The sequence below is a fragment of the Osmerus mordax genome, chromosome 2 (assembly GCF_038355195.1).
Source record: "Osmerus mordax isolate fOsmMor3 chromosome 2, fOsmMor3.pri, whole genome shotgun sequence".
NCBI lineage: Eukaryota > Metazoa > Chordata > Actinopteri > Osmeriformes > Osmeridae > Osmerus > Osmerus mordax.
Window position 1 is genome coordinate 22,705,665 of NC_090051.1, and position 22,105 is coordinate 22,727,769.

Here is a 22,105-nt window from a genome sequence, read left to right on the forward strand (position 1 = left end):
TGACTGTGGCTAGCAAATTAGCCACCGTTAGCTTCACTTTTCGCCACAAAAACTTAACTTGAGCCTAAACCAAGCAACGGAACATAAATCCCAATAGAAGCAACTCAATCGCTACCAAGACGAAACTTTTGACACCTAGATTGTCTATGTAGGCCAAATATTGACTGAGTTTTAGGGGGGCGAAAATAAACAATAATAAATATATATGTGAGAGAACAAAGGTTGTGCTCTCGCCGAAGGCTTGAGCACACCCAAATATTGACTTCCAAAGACATGCTGGACATGTACCTGTAGCTGTCGACTGATGTCCCATTCAGTCTGATCCACCAGCAGACGGTAGCATTCTTCAGACACCAAAGTCTTCATTTCAGCCATTCCATGGATATGATTTATATTCCCAGCATATTTTCTGTTCTCCGACACAGCTGTGCTGTTGGATAGAAGCTTATGAAAAGTAGTATTGATTCACGGAATGCATTCATGGGAAACTGAAAGACACACCGCTAATCCTTTGAATCTGATACGAATGCAGCTAAGCTTTTTTTGATCATTAAAATTTCCTCAGAGGTGCAGCTACACAATGTCATTTCTATCTGAAACCAACATGGAGACCACATGGAGATAGTGACTCCTGAAGGGGGATCAACCAACAGAAGAGACAGAACTGACAGTGTCCTCCAAGGTGAGCCTGACACGGTGCCAACCATAGATATATATAAAGGGTAGATGTCTCGTCCGCGTTGCCAGACAACGGAGTCGAATGTCCGCACATGGCGGCCATCTTGCTACAGTCAACTAAATTTTCAACCGATTTTGAAACGGTTTGGTTTGTTATCAACGTCAGAGATGTCTTTATGCCACTGCATACTTCTATTCTATAAAAAAACAAACATAATTATTCATAAGTATGCAGTGGCATAACGACATCTCTGCCATTGATAAAAAACCAAACCGTTTCAAAATCGGTTGAAAATTGAGCAAGTTATGGTCATTTAAAAAGTACATGTAGCACCAACACAATGTTATGGGTGAGCGAGTTGACTCTAGCAAGATGGCCGCCATGTGCGGACGTTCGACTCCGTTGGCCGGCAACATGGACGAGACATCTACCCTTTATATATATCTATGGTGCCAACCCTCTCAGACCAAGCTGGTCAAGCATGGGATGGGTCCCAAAAACCACCATGTTTAAACCCTCCAGACTCCCCTCCTGTCCCTGTGTCCACCATAGCTCTCACCCAGCTTTCACTGTCTTACTGAAACCCTCTAAGTAAAGAATTGGATTTTCTGGCCGAAAGAAACAAATAAGACCCTGGGTTGTTTGTCTTACTCGGTGTGAGATTGTGCTGTCATAGTTGAAAGTGGGGACGAGCTTTGCAGAAACGCTCACCGTCGTTTGTCACCCGCTCACCAAGGTCACAGTGCTGTGAGGGGAGCCAGGGTGTCTATTAATAGACAGAGCACTACTTTCTGACAGTGGGCTTATTAGACATGCGTGCACACATGCACACACACACACACACACACATAGTTGTCCTCAGTAACATGAGCATTAGCACAGTTCTAGAGACGGTCTGTTTCCTGAGGGTTGTCTCAGCCATACTTACATTTACATTACATTTAGTCATTTAGCAGACGCTCTTATCCAGAGCGACTTACAGTAAGTACAGGAACATTCCCCCCGAAGCAAGTAGGGTGAAGTGCCTTGCCCAAGGACACAACGTCATTTGACACGGCTGGGAATCGAACTGGCAACCTTCAGATTACTAGCCCGACTCCCTCACCACTCAGCCATCTGACTCCCATTTTGTATACCCATACTTGTATAGGATTGAGTGGAACTCATTCCTATCGGTTCAGAGTCTGTTATTTCGACGTGTTTGATGACAGGCTAAATTACTTCTGTTGGCCACAGCCAAGCCTAATTGTCCTCTCAGTTGTCATTGCGATTGTAGTAGTTCTGGGCGGGAGTCCACCATTTTCTCCATGTTTCTTTGGCTTCTTTGGCCTGTTGCCTGTTGCCATGAAGGTTCAAATCAGGTCCCTGGTGAAACACCCTGACAGTGATGGCAGAAAATGTGGATTTGGAAGCAAGTCATTTTCCGGTGCCATTAATCACAGTCTCATCAACAAACATTTCAGTTATCACAATCTGCCTCACCTTAAGGGTTATCGGCTGCATTGATCGAGGGATCAATCGAATTCCAAGATTGGATAAAATGGCAGTTTTGCCGGTGGAATGCGGCCATCTTGTTTGCAATTGGACAATTATTAAAAATACCAGTTCATGCCAGAAGGCCTTTGTGATCCTTGTGTACCCTTTCTATATTGTAGTCCACGAGTGTACCGTAGCTATTATCATCCATACTGCAATTGTGTCTTGAGGATTCATGTTCAATATGTTTTGCCAGCACCTGAACAATATAATATATTACCCACTGTAATTACTGACTAGACCTTCGCGTCTACCTCCAATACCTCACGACAAGGTCATAAACCTTACGCTCCATTACAACAACAACCACCTAAATCACCTTCTGGGTACTAAATACCTCTCTGCAGTTTTGTGCTGATAATAGATCAGCTGATTTAATACTGATATAAATAGCGGTTTGTACCACAATGACACCTCACCCGTCTACTTGCTCCATTGAGAAGGGGAGAAATGAAGTCGTTGGTCTGGTCTGGCCGAGTCTGTCAGCAGGTTATTTATGTCCATAAGCACCTCCCAGCTGCACAGCAGAGTGATGCGGGGAAAGAGAACACATTTGGAAGATGAATGATAGGCTTTGATGGAAAATCAAAGTCGAAAAATGGGCTGTGGTACCAAAGGAAAAATAAGGATTTAGAAGCAGACATGTTAGTTTTATAACTCTGTTGTTTGGACTGTAATAAGAAAGTGAAAAGTCTGTCTAGACAGTCATAACTGAAGAAAGTTTGTGACAAAACTGTCTACTGTAGCTGAGGCCCAAAACTATGTTGGGACTAGGATTCCAAAGTCAGCACAGCAACAAAAAAAGAAACAGAAATGCACACAGTTTCTCAAGTTGATGATTTTGTTTTTTCGACGTGTTTAGTAGCACTTTATGAAGGAGAGCTGAGACGGCCTTCAGAGGACAGGAGAACATCCTGGGGGAGCTCTCTCCAGGGCGGGCAGGAGGAGGGGGGCGGGGGGAGGAGGAGGGGGGGAGGAGGGGGCTATGAAGCACCCCCGGGGAGTCGCAGGTTAAGCGTTCGTCAGGGTCCCTCGCCTCGGCCTTCTAATCCTGATAATGGTAATAGGGGGGCGAGGACTCAGAAGCTCTATCTTCACTCATAATTGAGTTAATAAATTAAGAATGATGATTCAAAAACTGCTAAGTAGGAAATTGGAGAGAAAGAGACAGGGAAAGAGAGAGAGGAAAAGAGAGAGAGAGTGGGAAAGGGAGAAAGAGAGAGTTAGAAAGGGAGAGAGAGAGTGAGAGAAAGAGAGAGAAACGGAGAGGATAGATAGGATCAAAAGAGAGAAGCTCATGCATGGAAGAGCTTCGGCAATTTAGAGCTGCTGTCAGCGTTCAAGGACGAGCAGCCTTTGTGGTATTAATGAAATGAGTGGCGGCCCTGATAATAGATCAGCTTTCTGAGCCTTTGGGGGGCCGTCAGTGAGTCCCCCTCAGACGAGGGCAGGCAGTCACGGGGGTGGAAACGTGAACGCCGCCTCGCCAGAACGGGGCTCCGGAGGCCTGGAAATGTCTGTCTGCAGCCGGGGGCGCGGGCAGCTTCACACCCACCTGTCAACCATCTGAGACACGCACCCAAGAAAATACATTTCCAAGTCCAGGATCCCAAAACGTGTGACAGACGTGCAAAAAGCTTTATCTTTTTTTTCTTTTTTTTTTAAGGTTGAAGGTTGACTTGGGTCTAATTGGCCATTTTAACTTACCACCAGCCAACCACATCTCAGCTCTGGGTCGTTGGCCACTAATCCCTGTCCATCCTCCCGCAGGGTGTTCTGGGTAATTGAAGCTGTGGGGGAGTCTTGCCTTATCAGAGGCAGCAGATGAGGAGGAGAGAGTCCCGTTCTCCCTGCAGGGCTGGAGGGCGAGAGACAGGTGTGTGACCCCTGGGCGTGGTCGTCACACAAACGCAAACCACAACCACACCTGAGAGTGTGTGCCCTGTCCTTTGGTAGCCATGGTGACCTGTGGACCCGTCAGGTTGGCGAGCGTTGCTGTCTGAATCGGTCAGCTCTGTTTGGGTTGTGATGGGCGAAGGAAGAAGCTGTAGGTAGAGTGATTGTTTATGCCACTGCATTCGTTTGGCCCCGGAAAAGAGGAAAAGAGGAAGGGAGGGGTTAGGGTCACAGTGTGGGAGGCCGATTCGGTGAGCTCTGGAAAAATACTGCTCAGCCTTGAAATCCTGGTTAGGAATTATTAAGGGGTATTTGCGAGAACCCCCATGCAGTGCACCGCATCCCGCCGCGATGTAGATTTCGTTCAGCACAAAACACCATCGAAGTCGGCCATGTTAATTGTTGATCCCCGCCACGCAGATTAATCTGAGCCCCACCGGGTGTGGTGACGATATACGCTGTCGTGCGGCTCGACACAGACGCCCACCACAGCTCTGAGGAGAAACACAGACGCCCACCACAGCTCTGAGGAGAAACACAGACGCCCAGCACAGCTCTGAGGGGAAACACAGATGCCCAGCACAGCTCTGAGGAGAAACACAGACGCCCAACACAGCTCTGAGGAGAAACACAGACACCCACCACAGCTCTGAGGAGAAACACAGACGCCCACCACAGCTCTGAGGAGAAACACAGACGCCCACCACAGCTCTGAGGAGAAACACAGATGCCCAGCACAGCTCTGAGGAGAAACACAGATGCCCAGCACAGCTCTGAGGAGAAACACAGACGCCCACCACAGCTCTGAGGGGAAACACAGATGCCCAGCACAGCTCTGAGGAGAAACACAGACGCCCACCACCGCTCTGAGGAGAAACACAGACGCCCACCACAGCTCTGAGGAGAAACACAGACGCCCACCACCGCTCTGAGGAGAAACACAGACGCACACCACCGCTCTGAGGGGAAACACAGACGCCCACCACAGCTCTGAGGAGAAACACAGACGCCCACCACCGCTCTGAGGAGAAACACAGACGCACAGTGTTCAGTCAGTCCTCATCAATAGATGTTTGTCTTAATGCCTTTCATGAGCATATTCAGCAGCTCAGGCCACTCTCCCAGTCCCTCAGGTCTCCGTCTTTAAAGGCGTGGTCGGTAATCAAAGAGCAGTAATCATAAGGATCTGGAATAGGCCTGTCTGACTGAGACACTGGTTAGGCTTGTCAAAGGGTTCTTATGGTTGTTGAAATGCTCTGCTTAGTGCTTTCTAAAACACCCAAAGTATCAATCAAGATGCCTAATGTCTACTTTCTACTCTCTCTCCCTATCTCTCTCCCTCTCCACCCCCCTCTCTCTCTCTCAGGACCTGGGAGGAGGCAGCCCTCCTCAGAGGAACTGGAAAGGCATCGCCATCGCTCTCCTGGTCATCCTGGCCGTGTGTTCTCTGATCACCATGTCCGTCATCCTTCTTACTCCAGGTAAACTCACAATACAGTTAATACTGCTCTCAAACCAATCCAGACAGAGTTTCTGCTAAACACTCAATACATTTAATAAAGATGATAACAGCTCTGATGCCAGGCATCACACAAATACAACTGTATTCTTTGTCTTGAGATAGAAAGGACGTAGGTTCCACAAAGCCTTTGTGCTTCACCTTGAACTGATACAAGCATTCCCCACTTAGAGTAAGTCCTCCATCTCTCAATGCAACTCAATGTCCATTTTCTCCAATAAATCTATATACTGGCAATTGAAAAGAGTGGACTCAAGCATTGTGTTTTAGATGAGCAGGTAGTTGTTTGTTAAGTATGAATTTACAAGGAGTTGCTATCCACTGCAAGACAACACGGCTGACATCCCAAATGATCATCCCTCCGCTCCTTCCCAGAGGCTGAACCAGTGCAAATGTACTTAATCATTTGTCAAAAGCTGTTCTCTTCTCCTAAAGGCTTGACATTTCATACGAAAAAAAAGAAAAATGTTCTAGCGCTGCTGAAGGATTGGATGGTTTGCTCACGTTAATGAACATGCTAGGAATCCCTGTTGTGTTTCTGTCTGTCAGGATGGATGTCTGGATGTATGTGCATGTGTGTGATTCTGTTGACTCTTTTTATTTACGGAATGTTGGTGTAACTTTTAGAGACGTGGTTTAATGTTTGGGGACCTGCCGCAGGTGGTACCACGGGTGGTGTTACTAATTAGCCAGCCGTGCTGTACAGGGATTGTTTTGCCCTTAAGTCATCTGAGTTAGCTACAGTAGCTGACCAAGAAAGTACGGTATTACTGTATAAATCATGAATATATTACTAGCAAATATCTCTAGTGGCAGTCGGCTCCACTCTATTCTATGAATCTTCATGTTCAACCTTTTATGCTCTTTTCTTCAACTTTAAAATGACAGATATAGACTGTTCTAATGGATGTGTTGTCTTGGCTTCCATATGTCAGTGTGTTGTCTGACTCACACAGAGCAGGGAGTTCATGTATTACACTGGGGATCTGCCATACATTCGATGATAATAATAACAATGAACATTAACTTTCAATTAAAGTGTTTTTCTTACGTGGTCTTGAATCCATGGTTTGTATTTCAGCGGATACCCAGGCTGGGAGTGACTCCAAACTGGCCGTGGACGATCTGTTCAAACCCCAGTTTATGGTCCACGACCCTGAAGCCAAATGGATTAATGGTGAGCATCACACCTGTATTTGCTAAACTGCTGTGATTGGCTGGCATTAAGAACTGAGTGAGATGTTCTCTAGCTGAATTGGTGGTCGTTATTCGCCAACGAAAGGTCACTTGTGTTCTAACAGACCTCTCTGAAGCTTGCTTTATTTTTTGACAAAACAACCATGTGTGGTAAGACGTTCACCTGGCTGTTTTGGCTTTAGGTCGATTGTAAAATCCTGTTATATTATGGACAGGTAGGATTTTGTCCTCCCTGGTGTATGTGTGTTTTGTGAGACTGCAATGAGCAGAGAACGCCGAGAACACGATTCCCAAGTTTTCAAAGCGCCACCATTAATTACACCTGCATCAATCACCAGAGCGGTTAGAAAGCTGCTGTCTTCCTCAACGCACCATTTTGCATATTCACACAAAACACCCCTTGAAAATATCTCGCTTGACACAAGAAACATATCATTATACAGTGCTGCATCCCCAAAAAAACTGTTTTATGTTTTGATGCTCAACATGTTAAGAGCTCCTGAGTTTGACCCTTGACCCTGTTTAGCACCTGATTAAGGGAATCGTGACGCCCCCTTTTTAGGAGTGTGGGTTCGCACGTGGACTATTTACCGTATCGGTTCCTCGTTTGCTGCAGAGGGCTTGTATGTTAATCGAATGTCTGTGGATGCAAATAAACTGGAGTTATGTTTGGTTCTAAAACTAAATTGGATCATGGGGTGGAAGCCGCTGCAGAGGAGAACAGATCTTCATTATGACGTGAGGGAGCGTGTTCAACCTGGCGCCGGCCTCCAGCCTCCTCCACAGAGTGCCATTAGATGTGCTTGTTTGTGTGTGTTGTTTCTGAATCTTCAGCCCGCAAATGGCGTGATTCCGCTGTTCACCCGAGGGCAAGGGAGGGGTGTGTGTGTGTGTGTGTGTGTGTGTGGGGGGGGGCGGGGGGGGGGGGGATATGGCCTTCCTGTCCATCAATATTTCATCCCCTGGTGACATTTTCTTTTCTACCTCCTACAACGCCATCTCATTCCACCAGATGACCCGGGGCTACAGACTGAGAGAGCTGAGACTGAGCTGCGGCACTCAGACAGCAAGGTTTCTAGCGGGTTTGGAGGATGGATGGGGACAAAATGGATCTCGGACAAATGAGAAGAGATAACAGATAGACAGGTTGTGTGGGAGAGGAAGGATTGATTGTGTTTTTTTTTAAGGAGTAGATGAGTAGAATAGCTGTAAAGGACAGACAAGATGAACAGAAACCTAGGCCTGAACCACGTGCCTGAAGTGCGATGATCAAAGCGGAAAAGTGTTATTAAAACTACTCCGGGGTTTAGATGATCATGAACAGTATGATTTGGTGTAATATGGTCTGGCTCAAGTATACTTGTAGCTTGCTCTGATGCAACAGATTGTAGATTGCAGACACAGTTCTGTAGGAGTATTGATTGATGAGGACTCACTTGGGCGCATGCGACAGTGGTCTTTGGAGACGGAGAGATTAATAATCAGAGCTGTTGTGAAGCTGTTGGATGCTTTGCCGGAAATGGATGCAAGGACCAGATGATTAGTTTGAAGGAATGGGTACTTTGAAGGAATAAATGGCAAGTGAAATAAGTTCTCCAGAGCGCGGTGGTTTGTCAGGGACTGTGTATCCTCACAGCTGAGGTAATGGAGACGATATTTAATGCAGCGATGTTCCCCTGGAACATCATGGTTCGGGTCCAGAACGGTAATGATGATTATAGTGATCGTCAAAGCCTATTTGAACAGGTGCCCAGAGACTCATAGTCTTATAGTCATTAGCTACTCAATCTCTGTGTGTGTCCCTTCATATACTTCCTCCATCTAACCTTTCCCAGTCTGTCTGTCCTGTCGGTCTCTCCATACCCTCTGTTCGTCAATCCATTAGTCTTTCATTCATCTTAGTTGGGTGTAATTAGCGTTTGTGTGTCGTTGTTCGGTAATGAATTGTAATTCCGGTGTGAGTCCGGTTGTTATTAATGAAGATCAGTGTGTACGTTACTTGGGGACATCTGGCTAATGCACGCACTTGTGTGAAGTGTGACAGACATCCAGCTGTTGTTTCATAATGTGTGTGTGTGTATCTACAGTGTGTGTGTATCTGTGTGGATAGTACATGTGCCTGGATATTACCACCTCCACATGTGTGTGACAGTCACTGTTGGCCAACACTCCCCCCCTCTCCCCCAAAAAGTATTCTCCTGCATATAGAGAAAGTAATAGAACATTTGACATATAGGCTAGAATCATGTATATATATACATGATGTCTAAGATATTTCCCTATCCGCTCATGCCTTGTCAAGATCTTTACAATGCAACTCTGTCACAGAGTCACACTCCCAACAGACAGTAATAATAAAATGGTAGTCAGGTGGCTGAGTGGTGAGGGAGTCGGGCTAGTAATCCAAAGGTTGCCAGTTCGATACCTGGTCATGCTTGGGCAAGGCACTTCACCCTACTTGCCTCGGGGGAATGTCCCTGTACTTACTGTAAGTCGCTCTGGATAAGAATGTCTACTAAATGTAATGTAATAATACGGCAGATCAACAGCTCCCTGACCTATAGGATGGTAGTAGCTCCTGTAGGTCTTCTGGAATGAGCTCCTCGTCCCTCATGGTGACACATGCTGACGCAGGATGCTACATAACATTCCTAAGTTTTTCACCGGTGAGGAAGATTTTTTCCACAGGGCGATGATGCATCTCATCTGCCTCATGTCCCGGAGGTGAACACCTTGGCACACATGAGTGCTCTGATGCCTCGCATTACTCTCACTCTAGACCACCAACCCCCCTCTCCCTCTCCCCTAACAAACACACCCTCCTCCTTCTAAACACACATTTTGGCACAGGGCTACAGCCCCGGGTTACAGAGTCACTGCCTGGCCAGGGGTGTTGGAAGCAGAGAAGAACACTGCTTCTGTGGACATAATAAAGCAGCTGGCGAGCGGGTTAGGCGGGTAGGCGATCTAGGTGAGCTTGGGATGCAAAGGTAATTACGCCAGCTACAGACTGATGCTGTCCTCTCCTTCTGTCTCTATGCCTCCGTCTGGATCGACACATGATGTGGAGGATGCTTGAACTGTGTCACACCCCTCCTCTCCTGCACCCCTTGGCTCCTCCTCTCCTCCACCCCTTGGCTCCTCCTCTCCTCCACCCCTTGGCTCCTCCTCTCCTCCACCCCTCTGCTCCTCCTCTCCTCCACCCCTCCTCTCCTCCACCCCTCTGCTCCTCCACCCCTCCTCTCCTCCACCCCTTGGCTCCTCCTCTCCTCCACCCCTCTGCTCCTCCACCCCTCCTCTCCTCCACCCCTCTGCTCCTCCTCTCCTCCACCCCTCCTCTCCTCCACCCCTCTGCTCTTCCTCTCCTCCACCCCTCTGCTCCTCCTCTCCTCCACCCCTCCTCTCCTCCACCCCTCTGCTCCTCCACCCCTCCTCTCCTCCACCCCTCTGCTCCTCCTCTCCTCCACCCCTCCTCTCCTCCACCCCTCTGCTCTTCCTCTCCTCCACCCCTCTGCTCCTCCTCTCCTCCACCCCTCCTCTCCTCCACCCCTCTGCTCCTCCTCTCCTCCACCCCTCTGCTCCTCCTCTCCTCCACCCCTCTGCTCCTCCACCCCTCCTCTCCTCCACCCCTCTGCTCCTCCTCTCCTCCACCCTTCCTCTCCTCCACCCCTCTGCTCCTCCTCTCCTCCACCCCTCTGCTCCTCCACCCCTCCTCTCCTCCACCCCTCTGCTCCTCCTCTCCTCTACCCTTCCTCTCCTCCACCCCTCGGCACCTTATTCAGTCCCAAGACTCCCACCCAGCAGCCATCCTCCATGACTTCTATTCATTTACCTGATTAGCGACATAATTAAGTCAATTAGGCCGTATTCCCCTGCTGATCAGCAGAAAGCAGAGGAAGCCGAAGCGATTGGACGCGTTGTTGTCGTGGTTGGGCGTCGGTGATCTGCAAAGTGGCTCTCGGAGCACGGATGGCTAGAGGACAAGAAACGGATCTGCAGGGCTACAATGGCGCCCGGGTTTAAGAGGGGGTTTCCACTTGCATGCATCTGCTGCAACGTTCCCTGGGGTTAATTAGAAACCGCATGCTCCGGTGACTCCCATTAATTAACATTAGAGACTCCCTAAGCTATGCGGTAGGGCATGAGAGAGAGAATGTTCCTGTGGGCGTGTGTGTGCGTGTGTGTGTGTGTGTGAACTCAGAGGGTATAAATGGCACCATGCAGCACTTTGTCAGCCCCTCTTTGCAGACAAGCAGCTACGCATGGAGGGTGGGAGGGATGGATGAAGGGAGGGGGGAGGGTGGGAGGGATCGATGGATGAAGGGGGGGAGGGCGGGAGGGATGGATGGATGAAGGGAGGGCGGGAGGGATGGATGAAGGGAGGGAGGGGGGAGGGAGATGGAAGACGCTTTAGGGTGATGCGGGGTCTAATCTATTCTCTCCTCTCACATTCTCCCCAAAGTCAAAATAGTTTGGAAAGAATTGCTAAAAATGGGATAGTGGGGTGGGATAGTGGGGGGCCTCTGTGAAGCTCAAGTCATTCGTTTCTATTATTTTAATGTTGTCGAGCTGCTGTGAAACCAATCAGTTATGTTTTACTCTTGGCTTGCCCATTATCTTCCCTCTGGGGAAGAAACGATTGAAATGTGAAACGAGTAAACATACTCTGCTGCTTCCTCTCTTTGTCACTTCCTGTCTTTTTGTTAGACATTCTCACTAATCACTCACAGGACAAACAATTTCCAAGAGATTTGAACGCAGGGCTGAAACCAGTGTCGGTAACTGTCCGGTGTAGCAGGAAAACAGAAGATGAAATGCTGGAGAGAGGAACAGGAAGGTGGTCACACTTACACACACACACATGCACACACACACACACACATGCACACACACACACACACAGGAACAGGAAGGTGGTCACACTTACACACACACACATGCACACACACACACACACACACACACACAGGAACAGGAACAGGAAGGTGGTCACACTTACACACACACACATGCACACACACACACACACATGCACACACACACACACACACATGCACACACACACACACGCACACGCACACAGGAACAGGAAGGTGGTCACGGTGGGAGCGGGAGAAGGTGGCAAGGAGAGTGACAGGCTAAGATAGTGGGGGAGAGTGAAACAGAGCTCATAGCCTCTCAAGGAGAACTCCTGCCCTGAGGTGTGTGTGGTGTGTGAGCGAGCGTGTGTGTGTGTGTGGTGTGTGAGCGAGCGTGTGTGTGTGTGTGTGGTGTGTGAGCGAGCGTGTGTGTGTGGTGTGTGAGCGAGCGTGTGTGTGTGTGTGTGTGGTGTGTGAGCGAGCGTGTGTGTGTGGTGTGTGAGCGAGCGTGTGTGTGTGTGTGGTGTGTGAGCGAGCGTGTGTGTGTGTGTGGTGTGTGAGCGAGCGTGTGTGTGTGTGTGGTGTGTGAGCGAGCGTGTGTGTGTGTGTGGTGTGTGAGCGAGCGTGTGTGTGTGTGTGGTGTGTGAGCGAGCGTGTGTGTGTGTGTGTGTGTAGTGTGTGAGAGAATGAGTGTGTATGCCAGGTGGAAATGACTTACTCAGACCCCCGTTGATTCTCATTATCTGAATTTGAGACTATCAGTGGTTCCCTGTTGTTGCTAGCCAGGGACTGGCAGGGACTGGCTACCTTGCACAGTGGACTCCTATTGATTTCTCAATCCCATCACAGAGCAACTGGTTACCAATCGGCACCCTTCCCGTTAGCGTGAAACTGCAGTACCCCATTTCCACCTGCGGAGGCCCTGAGATTGTCCCGCCTCTTCCTGGATGTACACAGTAGCACAGACACCCTCCACTGTATGGAAGCTGACAGGATCTTCTCCGGGTTAAGCCTGGAGTTTACAACAGTGTGGTGGAAATCGTGCAGTATGGATTGTAAGGGGGTGAGAGAAGGGGGGGGGGGGTGACTATGGTAACAGCAGAAGCATCTTTAACGATGACTCGGCAGTCGTGGAAGACCGTTTAGTGGTGTCCTAACGAGGCTTGGTATTGATTGGCTCTCACCTGGCTGCAGAGGGGAGGGAGGGCCAATGAGAAGGGACAGTGATGTATGGAAGGAGAGTGTGAAGCTGGCAGGACCCGGCTGAGTCGGAGAGTTTCGTCGCTGCCCGTCGGAACTCTGCGAAAACTCAGCTGTGTGACAGGCGAGCGGCTCGTTCGAACAACTTGGCTCTACTGTGTGTGGATCCACAGATTGTGTCATCCAGGTAGACTTATTCTCTCTCTCTCTTTCTGTGTGTGTTGACCTTGCCCACCAACCAAGAGAGCAGAGACTCCTGCCGTCAAACCACATTGAGTTCATATCCTCATGTCACTGCCCAGGCCTCTGTCGAGGAGGGAAAAATCATCACCAACAATTGATAGTGGGTTTCTGTACTCTTGAACACTGGAACACTTGTTTTGTGACCACCAGACCAATGGTTTTCCCTCAACATCCTTCATTCTAGATCAAAAGTAAGGCATGTACTACATACTACGCAATATAACATCCTACTGTTCACATAGGTAACACAAGTTCACAGGCAGCAAGGTTGGCCATTTAAGCAAAAAGTTGACATTTCCTAGCATGTTGTGTTTAAGGCAAGGAACCACCAGCACACACACAAACACAGAGGAGGTCAGAAACAGAAGGACACAGATGGGGTGTGTGTTGTGTGGTGTAGTGTGCAGTGTTGTGCGTTGTGGTGTGTGTTGTGCCCACAACCGCGTCTTGAGATTCAGATTCAGCATGTAGAATCATCCAAGGACCATCTTTCCCTTTCAGCCAAACTGCTTCCAGCATCATTAAGCTGGTGTAGTACTGTAGCAGGAGTGTTTACAGAGCTAACAAAGCAGAGCAGCGTCCCTATTTCTGTGCTCCAGTTGTTTGCTTGTGTGAGCTGGCCTCGCCTCACTCCTAAATAATGACTGTATTAAAAGGAGAGGAGAAAAATAACAGCCAAACAAATAAGGTCGAGCATTCAAGTACTGAAGGTTAGCAGCTGGGGGGCTGGAGTGGCATCTGCCCATTTACTTTACAGTTCATTTTAGTACTTCCTTCTTTTTTTTTACCAAGGTCTCTAGTTATAAAACACGACGCAATAATTTAGAGATGTGAATTACTATTCATCCCTAAGGCTTGGAGGGATTCTGATTGATGAGCTGAGGAGCACCTTTGGTGCTGTGTTCAAACCTGGCCTTGACTCCTGTGAGGAGTGTGTGTGTGTGTGTGTTTGGCTGGTTGTGTTCTGAACCCATTAGTTCAGATTGGTCTTTTTGAAGAAACGGGAGAGGCTGATAAATATAATTTGCTTAGCCGAGCGCTCTGGGGTGGTTTTGTGCCGGCTTTGTGTGTCAAATATAGAGGAGATTCTCCGTACATCCAGGTATAGATCAATAGGCAGGAAGGAGGCTTTAAATGAAAAGCTCCGTTACAAATTAAAACACTGTTTGCTGCCAAATGCTGGGGAATTTGGACCGGCATGCATTACAGGGAAATCAATAGCTCTGCCTCAATCACACCAACAGTCTCAGGCCTCCATTAGAGTATTGGAGTTTCCATTTACCTGACACCTTTGAAAACAATGATTATGTGGGCAGTGTGAGGGATATGCAGGGCTAAAGACATTGGACTTGTACTCCTAAAACATGAATGAGGAGTGAATAGTTTGCATGAGTTAAACAAAACAGTGTTTAATTCTCCTGCATTTCATCCATACTTGCATGAAGAGACCATACATTGACTTGCCATCAAGTTCCCCAACCGCCAATAAACCCCTACTACATCTGTAGTCTACAAGTCAGTCGAAACTGTTTCATTGTTTAGTAGGCAACCTAATCTAGGCCCTAATCCATAATTTCCTTGTGAAATTGAAAGTCCACATTGAACACTTATGTTGGACAGTCGCCCAGAGGAATAATACTAGCTGTTCCCTCCAGACCAGTACATGTTCTGTGCTCATGCACACCAATCATGGCTGCCATTGAAACGTCCACATCCAGATGTCGCTGATTACCCCCAGACAGGAGGGTCTGGAACGCCGTCCTGGTAACAGCAGGGGTCTGAGGCCACTGATAAAACTGAGACATGACACTGTAGGCCACAAGAGAACCTTTAAATAAAGCTGTTGTATTTATTTTTAATTTCCACACCCCCCAAAAAAAACACTATGCTCCCTCCCGCTCTCCTCCCCCCCTTCCTCGTTCCCCTCCCCTCCATCGCCATGGCAACGGTGTTAACGCAACCTTTCGTGCTTTCACATTTGATAAACGGAATTTCTTTGGAAAAGCATCTCCCTCTCGTTCAGACGCGGGTTTGTTTGGGGCGTCGCCCCTCGCTCCTGAAACCTCCGGGCGTCACGGCAACATGACTGACAGTCCGTCTGCCTGCGCCTCTGTCGAAGGGGAGGAATGGAAAGGAGAGTGAAACAAAGAGATGGTTAGTCAGATACTTTCCTCGGGCATGGACTGTACGTAATGAATGTCAGAGCGGTGTGACAGAAGGAGTGAGGGAGGAGCTGTCAGGCCGTGGGCAGGGAGAGTGAGGAGTGGACAGCATCATGCTGGAGAAAGATCATGAATGATCTGGCTGAGATAAATAAAGAGTTTAACGTTTACAATTGACATTAGGCTACATTGTCTTCATTTAGTAGACTCTTTTGTCCAAAACGACATACAAGTAGTGGGTAGATTAAGTACAGCAGAAGAAGACGTATCAGTGCTTTGTCAGGGGTCAGAGTAAAGGAACAGGCAGTATTTACCAACCACATCATTGTCACCACATCAGTGCAGCAAGAAAACATCAATTACAGCAGCTAACTCATTATCGTATGGCGAACAAAAATAACAGCAGACAGATGGCACTGACAGTATAGAACATCCAAGCCACTTTCAACTTCCCGCCTCTGATGGCCTTCTCCATGAAACTTGATGTTCCGGTCTGTCAGATCCAACCCTGTCCCAGTGTCAGGAAGACGTACTGAGTTACAGATGTCTGGTTTGCATATAGACCTCTCAGGAACAGGGAGAGCTGTACTTGATAAAGCCCCTCTTTAAGGATTCACAGTAGGCTAAACCACACATGCCCCCCACCCCACCACCCCTTGCCAGAACACGGGGAAAGGTGACTTGCTCGCTTTCGACCGGTTGCCTCGGTAACCCGGCAAACGACAGCGCAGGGTTTTTAGGACATGGGACCCACTCCAGTTTCAGTTTGTGTTTTTATTTTTTTTCTTCCGTTCCCCCCCCCCCTTCTTCCTCATGCTGTCTGTTTCTACTTCTTTAAAATGCAAACCGTGCGAGGTTCACTGAGTAATATTGAGATTGGTCTGAGCCACAGTTCTGCTGGGGACACCCAGACACAATCTGTCACTTAGAAAGGCTACCGGGAGGTCACTCCCTGACGGGAGCCTGAAGGTAAGAATGTGACATATTTGTGGGGTTAGACTCTGCTTTTAGCTCTTTTTTAACTCCTGGGTCTTTAGAGACTAGGCTTTCCTTCCTTCAGCCTTAATGTTCTGTTCCACAGATGCAACAGTCCAGTAAACCATCTTCAGACAACTGCTAGTTTGGTAGCACCTGAGGAACACCTAGGTCTCTCTAGATGGTAATGACTGTATTGTGTAAAAATGATCTACTATGATCCATACTATACCTGCAAGCATGAGCAGTATCCTAGAAAACTGCCTTGTTTTGTATTGAGTAGCAAGTTCGCTATTTAAATGTGTAAAAATGGAACCTCACAGCTGTGGAAGGATTGTGCCTCATTTTCCTGTGATGTTTGTCGTCCTTCAACCTGCTCTCATTCTTCTCAAACACCTCAGAGACCCTCTCCTCTCACTCATTATTTACCACACGTCCGCTCTCCAAAACATCCTGCCACCACTCAACCCACTTTAGCGAATGAGAGGGCACCACACGCGTACCAACTAGAGGATCCCAATTAGAGTAGACCTGTGAAGCGTGGCATGGCCACCTGTCCATCACCAGAGGGAGAAACTACTCCCTGGGGAACCATTAAAAACACCCAGCCCTGATCCTAAACGCAGTCATCCACGTACACACTTGACACCACACACACACACCTGACAGTGTCACACACACACACACCTGACACCACGCACACCTGATAGCGCCACACACACACCTGACACCACGCACACCTGATAGCGCCACACACACACACACCTGATAGCGCCACACACACACCTGACACCACGCACACACACCTGATAGCGCCACACACCTGACACCACTGCCCATCACCACACACCTGTGGACAAGCACACGGGTGAGCTAGTCTGATTTTTTGAAAACGAGGTTTTGTTGATAGTTTGACCACTTAGTCAAACTGATAGCTGGGGTAAACATGCAGATTGTTCATAAAAGGCCATATTCAGCAAGATAAGGGTATGTTTTCCTTCTCCAAACCTTTTGTGAATGTTTGACTTATAATATGTAATAACACACAATCCATTCTGTACAGTGCCAAGAGATTGCGTTTCTGCTGTCGGCACATTTTCTCACACACCTCTATAATGGCATCCTTTGAAGGACATCTTCTAACACAACCATATTTTTCCCTAGCATTCCCCTCTACATACACGTCGGGAGAAAACACCTACATGAGATTTCTGCTTTTCAGAAGTCAATACTTTGGCTGTATAAAAGATATATATATACAAACCTTTGGCGCCAGCTCTGTTCTCTGGAAGCGATCGAGGGATGAAAGGACCTTGAGCTGATGCAGCTGTTTGTGCCAAAGGGGACGGGCCTCGCTGATGTCCGCTGTGGGGCGGGAGAAGCAGGGTGTGCAGGTGCTGAGGGATGTGGAAAGGGCACCTTTGAACAGGACGCCACTGGTTGGAGGCGAGTGCTGCCTGGGCCCCTGGGGAACCACGGCAATCAGGATGCGACACGGTGGACAGTGATACCGAACACAGAAACGCTGAAGTGCAAAAGCTGCTGCCGTGGTTACAGTCGATCTTGATGAAGATTGCTTGTTGTGAGAGACATTCAACAGGCCTTTGTAGTTTCTATATCACAACAGAATATGTCTGCTGTCACAATCTTAACATGTAAAAGACGTGGACTTCAAACCCGCCACTTCCGATTCCTCAGGCGCTACCAATACCTATAGGGTACGTTAACGAAAATCTAGCACTGCTGGCGTGGGTGTTCTGTAGGAGTGAGTTTATCTGATTTACACGGCTACACACACACCAAGTTCATCGTGCATCGGATCATTTGTGTTGTCTTAGTGTTTGTGTGATGGACGAATGCACATGAAATGAGATGGAAAGTGAATTAAATGCATCGCTGAGCCAACTGTATGGTTAGTGAAGTGTTAAAAAAAAAAAAAAAAACTTGAGAGTTTAAAGGTGAAGTGCCTAGAGAAGTGGACTGGAAGAAGAACTCATTATAGGCCCTCTCTCTGTATCCATCCAGAACTTAGATCTGCACTGTGGATGAAACATAGCATCTCATCATGGCTGAATCACTCATGCACATCCTGATTGACACAACTGATACATAATTAACCAGCAAAAAGTGTTTTTCTCTAACTTTAGGTCGACACACACACCCGTAGCCTACTGTTCACCAGGGGCGTAGCCAGGACATTATTTCTGGGGAAGCCAGCTCAGGCCAGTCTTTTATTTGGGGTGGCACTTGATTGTCAAAAACTACTATTTTAAAACTCACACACTGCATCACTCACAGCAGCAGTTTTCTAACGGTATCAAGTGGTTGGCTGCTAGTCTCCATTGAAGCGCTGTCAGAATGCAGGTACGTTGGTTTGTGTCTTCAAATCAAATGAGTCTCTGCAGGTTGGGATGTCTGACATCGTATGCCATTGAAAAAACTAAATGTGTTCCCATTATATAAAAATAGCTTGTTTATCATCCTTGTGTACTAAAAACTGAATGAGGATACCAGTAAAGAGGTTGTGCCATGGCGATATACACGTCATGGTCGTTAGCTAGCTTTTGTTTTGGAAGTAGGCTAGCTGATTCTGAAGATCAACAAGATGCCGCTCCGAAGATTCCTCCTCCCTTTTTTATATCATGTGTTCAGAGTTAAACAGCTATAGGCTACGTGTGTACGATAATGAACATCAACATTTGGTAAAACATTTTAGGCTACTGTATTTTTCAGACATACACAAGCCAAATAACATTGGCTACAATGCCAACGTATTATATCATATAATACTTTGTCATATAATTTATATGATACAACTTTAATCTTTTGAACTCTCAAACTGTTTGAACCACATCCTCTTCTCTGCATCTGTGGTTTCAGTTCTGACAGTACGGCAGACCCAATAGCCTACTATCGGATAGAAATACTGTGGCTGGAAGCACTTGCAAGTTTAATCTTTACAGTACCAAGTTCTAGCTTCAGGCTTGACCGACTGTGACATTCTGGAGAGCCATAGAGACAGCGAAGCACAGCGTTCAGGCATTACATAACCTTAACTAAATAATTTAGTTGTGCGCTGCATATTTCATTCGTATGTTCTCCCTTAGCTCTTAGCCCTTGCACGCCACCTGTATTTATCAGCTGTGAGCTGGATGACCCGAGGACAAGTTCAGCTTCGCTTCCCATTTGAACAAGTCGCGTTATTTGGGCAGCTAGCCGCGAGCCTCTGAATCTAGGCATTCGCCGTGAGATTCACGCATTTTAGCAATTTCTCACGCTGAGAAGGGATAACTTGTCCCACTGCATACAATTAATAGACGAGGCATATAGGCATACTGAGATGATAGTTGTCTCGTGTTATAGAGAGTTAAATGCCAATCAGAAAACATCACCAGCGCAGCACCCCCCCCCCCACCCCGTCAGCCAGATTTGTTTTTACCCAAACCTCAACAGGTATGGTAATCTCACGCCACACTTTTGATAAAACTTGAGAGCCCTGCTCATATACACATTTGGAGTGGCTTATTGATCACAGCATCTTTTTTAGTGATACGGAAACTAGTTGGTTTACTTACAAAAAAGTAAAGTCGTACCTGAAGGCTGAAGTCTCTGTTTTCATCAGTTTGATTGTCTCGGATCAGGTTAATGTCCTCTAATATGTGATGTGACCCAGTTGCTGTAGGCTACTGTGGGGAACATTGCTAATTGTTTTGCCTAATGTCTCTAATCTGACAGTAACTGATACCAATTGTAACCACTGCACAGAACTCTCCAACAATAATCACTTTTATTGAATTAAAAACAAGTTTATTAACATTATACACAATCTCTAGGCCTAGTAATTGCCAATGGGTTATATTGAGTTACAGTAGAGAACATTTCTCTGTTTCGAGCAACAACTAAAAGAAAATGATTTTCTCTGAGAAGCATTGATGTGTAAAGTGTGTTGTACGTTGTTGTAGATGTTAATTATATGATTGAAAGGTAATTAAAACATAACAGCGGTTTCCATTAAGCATGTCTACCGCTGCCATCTTTCAATGCCAGCCATCCTTTGCTTCTGCCTTAGTTGGATGAATACCCATTCCGGTTGTCAATCCCACCCGAACAACACCACATGTCTGGGTTACGTAATCAGGTGTACTTCAGGTTGAACTCAATCAGAACTGACGGCTTAAAAGAAAATGACTATGATTAACTTCAATATTTCTCCAAGTGTTAGCTTGTGGAAGTGCCTGCCCCTGCCACAACCTCTCAGTCACATGTGGCTCTGACACGGGCCCCTTCCATTAGGCACCAGGCTTGGTGTCACCACCCTGGCCCAGCATGGCACTCGCCATGCGGATGCTGAGGAGCTGGAAGAGCTGGGGAAATCAAGTTATGAGTAAGCAACATATTTAGTAAGCAATGAGTGAGCCCATTAAGACCTCTTAAACATATATACACATCTTTAATAAAATGTTAAGAATGTAATTTATTGTGCAATGCACTCTGAATGGGACTTACCCAAGCCTAGCAGTATGAACGTACTAAGCAGCCAACCCTTAAAGCTGGGGGTTTTGGCGTGGCAACAAGGCAGAGGTTATTCATAATTCACAGGGTTACAGACGTAGCTCATGACTTATGCATTAGAGTCTTAGCTTGTACTTTTCTGCGTGGGTCGTTTCATTATTAAAGGATACAAGCTCAGCTCTCAGAGAGACCTATCACTGGCAGGTTATGTTTTAAAGATCCCACGGGTGTGACTTCCTTCTATCTGTTAGATTCCTTACATCCTGTAAGCCTCTCATCATCGGATGCCAAATGGAAATTTCTCCAAATTACCACAGCATAGACAATAAATTAGCTTAAAGAATAGAATAAACCGAATTCTGATTCTAAAGAAGTTTTAATACAAAGTTTTGCAGGGTTACTGGTCTGAAGGACAATCTTAAGAGAGGAAAGTCACTTGGAACTTGCTTCCAAATTTCAACCAAGCAGTCACCCAAGGTCGACCTCGATGTGAGAGTATTATTTTTATCTGCGGTGCGCAGGGCCCGAGGAGAGCCAAGTAGCTGGAGCATCTGATAAGCCCTACACTGGAATGGTTCTTCTTCTCTTGTCAGGGCGCCAGACCTAACTGTGTTTCCTGTGGAAGCCAGGACTACTCCTTAAGGGATGTACAGCTCTGTTCATACTCAGCAATGTACATCATCTGTTTGGGATTAGGCAGAAGTTTGCAAGGGCACATCTGTTTACCTCTAAAACCTCTCATTACCCTGTGTGACATCACATAACCTTATCAAGACCCTGACGTCCTCCTCACACGCATGCAAGGAAAGAGGACACACTGGGATATTTCAAGACCACTTGATTATGAAAGAAATTCGAAGAAGGAAAACAGATGATCTTTGGTAAGGCCCTGTAATTTGTAGAGAACTTTTGTCAGATGATCAAATCAAATCAAATTTATTTGTATAGCCCTTTTTACACGCAAGCATGTCACAGAGGGCTTCACATACGCCCATAGAACTGCCCCTCAACCAACCTAAACCCTCAAGATGATGACATTCATTGCTGTGATAGGGTATCAGAGGTTATGACAGATACAAATGTGTAGGTTGTGATTGGGTGCAGTGGGGTCACAATACCCATCAGTCAAACCAATAATGACTAGAGCCCGGCGACAAGCCCTGATTGGCCGGGAATGAGAAAATCGTTGACGGACAAATGAGCTTGGCTGAAACCTCAGAGAAGTGGATCGCCTCCCACTGTATGATTCAGGCCAGAGGCCAGTGGGCTTCATGTCAGAGACACAAACACTACTGACATAGATTGATAAGTTAATTCAAAGTTTGAT

General features: G+C 47.1%; 1 protein-coding gene across 3 annotated transcripts in view; it reads left to right on the top strand.

Annotated features, from left to right (window-relative positions):
- Positions 1-22,105, top strand: part of LOC136958760 (inactive dipeptidyl peptidase 10-like) — a 92,984-nt gene that overhangs the window by 49,927 nt on the left and 20,952 nt on the right. For 2 of the 3 annotated variants that reach the window (XM_067252871.1, XM_067252878.1), the window contains exons 1-3: positions 1,094-1,153; positions 5,478-5,592; positions 6,712-6,807. In XM_067252871.1, the coding sequence (XP_067108972.1) occupies positions 1,094-1,153; positions 5,478-5,592; positions 6,712-6,807 (271 nt within the window). Of the gene's footprint in view, positions 1-1,093; positions 1,154-5,477; positions 5,593-6,711; positions 6,808-22,105 lie in introns of those variants that run through there. The other variant, XM_067252865.1, reaches the window with a different exon arrangement.